This window comes from Rhipicephalus sanguineus, chromosome 10 (assembly GCF_013339695.2).
Source record: "Rhipicephalus sanguineus isolate Rsan-2018 chromosome 10, BIME_Rsan_1.4, whole genome shotgun sequence".
Taxonomy (NCBI): Eukaryota; Metazoa; Arthropoda; class Arachnida; order Ixodida; family Ixodidae; genus Rhipicephalus; species Rhipicephalus sanguineus.
This window is the reverse complement of record NC_051185.1, coordinates 133,050,427-133,058,070: the sequence shown is the minus strand read 5'-3', so window position 1 is coordinate 133,058,070 and position 7,644 is coordinate 133,050,427. Positions and strand designations below refer to the sequence as shown.

The following is a 7,644-nucleotide window of genomic DNA, read 5'->3' as shown; positions in this document are numbered from 1 at the left end:
TCTCAATTTTGACCACAATAGTTTATCGAAGAGCCCTTATGTCAGTGAACCCACGGTTTTAATATAATATGTCCCCATTTGATTTGTGCACGAGATATAACGGGCCAAAATGACCCTTGTTGTGTGTGCTCACTTCAGTGCGACTGACGGTTGTTATCAAATTGCATTGTGCGTAAATATACAGTATTAATTATCCTGCAGCAGCAAAAGATTGCTCTGGTGGCTTCTCGTCGTGAAAAATGTGTTCTCAGATTTTATTTTTGTGTAGCGTGTGCGAAAGTGGGCGGCTGCCGCCATCTAAAGGACTAACGTGTACACAGTTTGCAGCTACAACCACGCCTACAAGCATCAGAGGAAAGGTGGGCGCGCCTGTTGAAGATATCAATCGTTTTTTCTTCCTGAAGAAATGCGTCGTCAACCTCATCCCGGTTAAATGTAGACAGATTTTCCTTGAGGAGCGTAAAGCCTGTTTCACATGCGAGCGACCGAGCGGCGGGGCCCGCGGCGATCGAGCGGCAGCAGGACGCTCGGACGCGGCTTCGTTTCACATGCACCGCTTTTGCGCGGCGCGCGCCTCTGCGATGCGCAGTGATGGTTGTGGGAAGCGCCCGTTATCCGCGGGTTTCCTTTCTCCGGGCTCGCTTGCTTTGGTGCGCTTGGGTTGCAAGTTTCACCAGCCTTCTACTTCGGTGATCGATTTTCACGCGCCTAAACCTTGAATGATGAAAATGTGCAGTTTATCAGAGTGCAATTAAACAACTTCAGTAGTCACGTTTATTTCTGTTCCAGCTTTCTTTTTTTTACCACGCAAGTCATGTTGCACGCACATACACTTGGCCATGGAAAAGCAAAAGAAAGAATTTGTTTTTGGGGTTTTAAGCTATCACAGGGCTTTCGGTGGCTTTTGGTCTCGAATGCCGCAAGGCGTTGGTGCGCCGTATGGGCCGGCAAGCGGATGCCAACGGCCCAGTCGACGACATTGTGGGTTTGTGAAGGAGCTCGTCTCTTTTTTTTTTTTTGCCTATGGGCATTCTGCAGTAGAGGCGGCGGCATTTGTCGTCTTCGGGGTACGTGACCACTAAAAAAAAAAAAGGAAAAGAAAACAGTAAACTGTTCGAACGTGCTGCACCAGAGTAGTAAAAGTGCGAACAAGTGCGGAGTGTCGTAGGTTCCCCCTGTCCGGACCTATGTTGGTGTCACGATTCGATAAAAATACAAAAGAACAAAATGACACGTGCAAACGATTTGTCTGCTTTGATGGAAGCGCAGTAAAGAACAACAAAAGGAAAAGAACGGCGTTTTCTACACTGCCAGCTCGTTGCAGCGAATGTCGTCTGCTAGGAAACCGAGTCGGAGCGAGTTCCTCCCGGCGCGCGCGGCTGCTCTCGTCTCCATCCCTACGGTCACGTGCTCCCCGCGTCACTGCTCCCCCATTGGTTGACCTTGGGCAGCCGCTCTGCCGCTCGCGAATTTTTCCAACTTCGGCGATCTCGATCGCGCGTCCACTGGTCGCTCTAAAAAACCTGTTTTTGGGCTTCCGCGACGGCAGCCGCTCCGCTCTTGGAGCAAAATCGCTGCATGTGAAACAGGCTTAAAGCAATGCCAGTAGACCTCGCAGGTGTCGCGAAGATCCTCAGCCTATGACAGTTGCTTCTGGAGGTGGGCAACAACAAAAGAGCAAGGAAAAAAAATTGCGCAACGAAAATGTTTTTCTCAGCAGTGTTCTTTTTGTGAACGCGTAAATATTCAGCCCATATCCATTTCTTTTTCTTGTATTCAACTATGATGTCCTTAAGCCCCGTTTGTTCCCTGACCCACTCTGCCTCTTCCTGCCTTTTAAGGTTACACCTGTCATTTTCCTTTCCATCGCTCGCTGCGTCGTCCTCAATTTAAGTTGAACCTTCTTTGTAAGTCTCCAGGTTTCTCCTCCGTAGGTAAGTACCAGTAAGATGCAGCTGTTATATGCCTTCCTCTTGAGGGATAATGGTAGACTACCGCTCATGATTTTATAATGCTTGCCAAATGAGCCCTATCCCATCCTTATTAAATGCGAAGCATTTCTTAGCGAACCTTTGGCAATTTGAGCGTTTCTATCTACGTATCTATCTATCTATCTATCTATCTATCTATCTATCTATCTATCTATCTATCTATCTATCTATCTATCTATCTAGCCGCCTACGTCTGGGTGCTCTCATGATCACCTCCTCACCTTGGTGTAGACCAAAATTTACATAGGAGGGTAAGAGGATTTGACGAATATGACTGTCGGGTCATGACATCAATAACGCGAAAATCCGGTCGCGTACGTCGTCAAACCCTTTTCTCCAGACATGTGTGGCACATAACCGTTTACGACGGGCCGCGGTGTACGGGTATGCGCCGTAGGTGATTGACAGTTTATATCTACCTAGGAACGGCGAGAACAGACATTAGTAACTTACATGCAAGATCGTGAAGAAAAACCGACATCGGCACCGTTGACTTGACGAATAGAAAGAATAGAAATTAGGATCCCAACAGGAATCGAACCCAAGCATTCTGCGTGGCAATCAGGTATTCTACCACAGAACCGCGCCAGGTATATAAGCTGGTTTGGAAAAACAGCCTATGCAGGCGTAATGGCGGTGCAACGTCAATTGTAGTTACGGTGCTGGCTTTCCAATTTTGCAAGAAAGCAATAAGCACTACATGATACTACTACGATGTGTACTCCTACGATTCGGGCGTCATATCAGATTGACGTCTGTGGTTCCGGTGTTGGCTCCGCTTTTGTAGCAGTCTAATAAACATTACATTTGTATTCCTATGATTCAGCAAGCTATATTGGAGCACTGCTCGACGCCGGATGAATGCATTAACGAAAGTTACGTATGACATTCACATCATCGCACCGTAAAGTGCACTTAGACCGCCAGAACGACGCAGTGTCCTCTTCATTTCTTACGAGGCTGGGCGATGGCCTCATGCTGACCGAGGATGATGCCAGATTGACGGACAGCCGCTTTGTAGGCTAGGCTACGTAGGCCACATACGCCCAGGTAGTCTACGAATATGACAAGGGCCATCCATTGATGTTGGTCTACGTAGCCCTGTACAGGCCTACCAACCTCGACGGCCTATACCTCACCAACGCGAAGCGTGACCAGGTTCCGACATGTCGCCGGCTCTATTGACAGACGATTTGTCGACGAAATGACCGAGGAATCCACGATTTCCAATACCTGTGTTGCGGAACGTCGGCCTTCTGTTCGTAGCGCCGCCAGAGAGACGGAACCATGAGACTTTAACGAAATGCCTTTAATGGCGACAATCGAACACAAAAAAGTACATGATGATAGTGGTGCACGATGTTCTCCGTGCTAGCTGCAGAGACAGCAGCCCACTATCAATTCCTCTTCTTCGTCGTCTGCTATCTCCGACATCCTCCGGGGCCTCAAATGTGGCGACATCTAGCTCTAGACTATGTAGCTTCTGCACTGGCCTCTTGACTACTTTGCCTCCCTGTAATCGCACTAAACAGGCGCGCATCACTCCGTCGTTTCCTGGGTACACTTCTTGAACCCAGGCTAGTAGCCAGAATAACTGGGCGTGTCAGGAATGTCCACAATCACGATGTCGGCGACCTTTAAGTTTCTTGAATGACGCGCGGGTGAGCGATGAGCAGATGGTAGTTGCAGCAAATATTCATGTTTCCATCGCTTCCAGAAGTCTTCCATCATTTTTTGTCGACGTTGAAAACGGCGCTGGAAGACTTTGGTCCCGTGGCTTGTTACTTGTTTTGACAATGTCTTTCCTTCTGGTAACGACGTCAGTTGCTGGCCGACTAGTAAATGCGCTGGTGTGAGGGCTGCAGGTTCGCTGGCCTGATCACGGCAATACGTTAGTGGCCGTGAATTGAGCACCGCTTCAACCTCAGCCAAGATGGTTGATAGTTCTTCTGCGCACAGACAGCTTCGGCCTAAATCTTTTCGGAGTTCCGTCTTCACAGTCCCGACCAATCGTTCACACCAGCCTCTCCACCATGGGGCGGCTTCGACTATGAACTTCCACTGTATCCTTTGGTTTGCAATATAAGCCCGGAAGTCGTCTTTTCGAATAATCTTCCATATTTTTTGTAGCTCCCGAGACGTCCTCTTGAAGGCAAGGGCATTGTCGGAGTAAATGGTACTTGGCAGTCCCCTTCTTGCACTAAAACACCGGAATGCCAACATGAAAGCAGGTGACGACATATCCGAAACCAGTTCCAAGTGCAAGGCTCTTGTCACTGCACACGTGAAAAGAGCGATGTAGATATTGGAATCGGAGCTCTCGGATGACTTCGCATGCAATGGTCCGGCGAAATCAATTCCTGTAGTGTCGAAAGGTTTCGTCTTTTCGACGCGGCAAGCTGGAAGCGGCGGGTACGGCGGCACAGTGATGTCTCGTGCGAAGACACACGCATATCGGGCATCGGTCGATTGCTTTCTTTGCCGCTTGTCGCGCTCTCGCGATCCAGAAGTGTTCGCGTGCGTTGTTTCCTGTCGCCGTTACTCTTCCGTGCATGACTCGCCGATGGGCATCGGCAACCACCAGCTTGGTGAAACGGTGTCGACTTGGAAGCAGGAATGGATGCTTCACGTCCCACCTGTCATTGAGATATTCTAGCCTTCCGCCGACGCGTAGAAGCCCGCTTTCGTCGTTAAATTGGTGCAGTTTTGCTACCCATGAGTCATTGGGTGAAAAAACTTGTCTTTCTTCTGGCCAACTCCGCTCGTCGGGAACCGATTCAGTTTGAACTTGGTGGATCCAATATCTCTCGGCTGCCAAGACTTCTTCAGCAGATATGACTCCATCTTCCTTAGTCTTGACTCTAACCTTGAACACAAAACGCTGCACCCATGCTGTGATCCGAAGGAGCTTGTGCAGTGAGCTGAACTTCGTGGCATCCAGCAGTGGGGCTAAATGCACTGCGCTGCCTGCTGAGTACAGCGTCATTGGTTTCGTCACTGTTATGCCTAAGGCGTCGTTTATTTGGGGCGGTGACTGCTTCAGAGCTGGCCATTTTGATGAGCCCTTACTGAGCCAAGCTGGTCCTTGCCACCAGACTACGTTGGTAGCCATTGATAAAAATCCCTGTGTGGCATGTAGTACGCAGGGTCATCCATTGATTCTTTATGAAGTACAACTTCAGCATGGCCGGAAGCAATATACTGACGAATCGGTGTATCGTATCTCTCGAGCAGTCCTTCTGGCTTCGAGATACGTTTAACAAGATTTCGTAGTCGGGTAAGTGCGACGCTGTAGTTGACTTGTAGCAGCTCGATATCCGGGTTCTTACGTGACACGGCTACTTGGTACCGTTTTCCGATCTTTGTCATCTTACTCTCGAAAACAGACAAGGTGTCTGCGTGCCCGTGAGTTGCTTCCGTTGGTGCAATTCCCATGTCATCCACCGTCCAAAAGGACTCCAGTATGTTTTGCTACAATCCTTTGCTTTCTTCAGCTTGCACTCGCAGGACGCAGATCATCACCTCAGATGTTCCGCTTATGAAGCTCGTTTTTGTGATAGGACCTTGGAGCGTCCATCCAAGAGTGGTCTTGACCGCTACCAATCCTTGTACTTCCGTGCTGCGTATGATGTCGCCGCTCACGATCTTCCACAGTTGATCAGATCCTATGAGCAGGCTAATGCCTTTTTCGCCACACTCTCTAGGCACAGTTTGCTCGTCTGCCAGCCGATAATTTTGCTGTCGCAATTTGGCTGCGAAGGAGCATTCCATAGCCGTGGCAGGGATGTCGTGGCAAATTACAGGCATGGCTATGGCTTCGATGACGTGCTCGTTGTAATCAAACTGGCTACGTAGGCGAACCTCGACGACATTGCACTTTCTCACACGAGAAGGAGAGTCTGATGCAAACATGTTCACCGCAAGGCAAGTCTCTCTAAAGATTTTTAGACCCAACCGTGTCACCAAGTCTTCTTTAATGAACGTGCGTTGACTGCCTCCGTCGAAGATGCCTCTGACATAAGACGTCTCGTTAAAACCGACAATCCAAGAACGGAAGGTCTGTAAGTTGACGGCTTCGTCAAATTGACAGCTTGTAACGGCAGTCGAACGCGCAGACTCTTCTTTTATCGGCTTAGTAGCCTCAGAGACAACGTTGGATGACTTCTCGCCTCTTGTCGTACGATAAGCTGGGTCGCACATCGTTGTAGCATGCCTGCCTTTGCATGTCATGCACACCAACCTCCGCCGGCACTCGTTCGCGCGGTGGCCTTTCATAGTACATCGATAGCACCGCATAAATTTAGCCAGCCGGTCTTTTTTCCCCGATATGGTCAAGGTAGCGCTGCATGCCTCGGTTTCATGCCTCTTAGACTTGCAAAAGAAACATTCGTTCCGTACTTGCTTTGATTCTTCGGATGCATGTAGGACCGATGATGACGGCACATGCTTTCTGTTGTTCCCACTGCCTTTGGTAGCGGACGTCGATGGAGCGCATTGCTCTCTCGGTTCGAGCTCTATCTGTGTATACCACAAAAGCTGCTCAAGTTTTTCGCAGGACGTTGTGGGTGCCTCTCCTGAAGCAGCGCGTCCCGTGCCTTGTGCTTCATCCTGGAGACGTCTATGGCGGTGAAACGCCACAATGATTTCTTGTGGCAAACAGTGAAGCATAACGTCGTAGAGCATCGCCTAAAAACTGCAAGTTGGGACGTCTAGGACGTTGAGGCAGCGGACATTCAGCTGGACTGCGTCGTAAAGCCTTCGCAACTCCCTCGCATCCGATGGAGAGGCCACGGGCTCCAGTTCACGAAGCGCTCTGAAGTGCTGCTGTACGATCCTGCTCTTGTCCCCGAACCTCTGCTTCAGCAGCTGGATAGCACTTTCATAGCACGCTTCCGTAGTTGGTAGTCCGGCAATTGCAGCTGCTGCTTCACCTACCAAATAGTTGTGTAGGTAATGAAATTTATCCGTCGTGCTCAGAGTTGGATTCGTGTGGACAGCTCCGTTGAATCTCTCCCAAAACGATGTCCATTGACACAAGTCCCCATGAAACGGCTTAATGGTTAGCGTTGGAAGACGAGGTCCGAAGCTCTGGGATGCAGCTGTCGTTGGGGCAGGCGGCGTGTTGAGCGTCGTCGAAGGAGAAGTCTGTCGCGTGTTACCGAGGCTGAGATCTTCAAGCCGGCACCGTAGGCGCGTCAGGGTCTCGAGTGCCTGGTCGTCATAATTCGCCGTAGACCGGTACTCCCTCTCAAGTTCCTCTACCGGAATCACTTCCTCGAGCTCGGCATTGATCTTCCGAAGCTCGTCATGGCTTGCGACGAGCTTGTCGATAACCTTGCTTAACGCTGTTCGGTCGTTGCAGTCACTCTCCAACAACGTCTTTGCTTCATTCATTACTTTCGTTGACTGGGTTCGCCTAGCAGCATGTTTCGCTTTCAGGCGGTCCATGTCTGCTTAGGATCACGGCTTACTTGCTCGTAAGGTAGCCGGCTCCGCTCGTTACTTCCCTGGGTGCGGTTCCAATGAGGATCAGGTTGCTCCGGCTGTGGTTTCTAGTAGAAACTCATCGTCGCCGTCGCTCGTTGTCCACGTCGTTAGATCCGCTCGTTATCCCGTGGGTTTTCGGCACCATATGTTGCGGAACGTCGGCCTT

The 7,644-nt window shown here is 50.0% G+C and overlaps 1 protein-coding gene across 1 annotated transcript; it reads right to left on the bottom strand.

The window, feature by feature from the left end:
- Nucleotides 1-6,677: 6,677 nt before the first annotated feature.
- LOC119406749 (uncharacterized) lies at nucleotides 6,678-7,439 on the bottom strand. Its single transcript, XM_037673481.1, has one exon. It carries the CDS (start codon nucleotides 7,437-7,439, stop codon nucleotides 6,678-6,680), a length of 762 nt encoding a protein of 253 aa, XP_037529409.1.
- Between the last annotated feature and the right edge of the window lie 205 nt (nucleotides 7,440-7,644).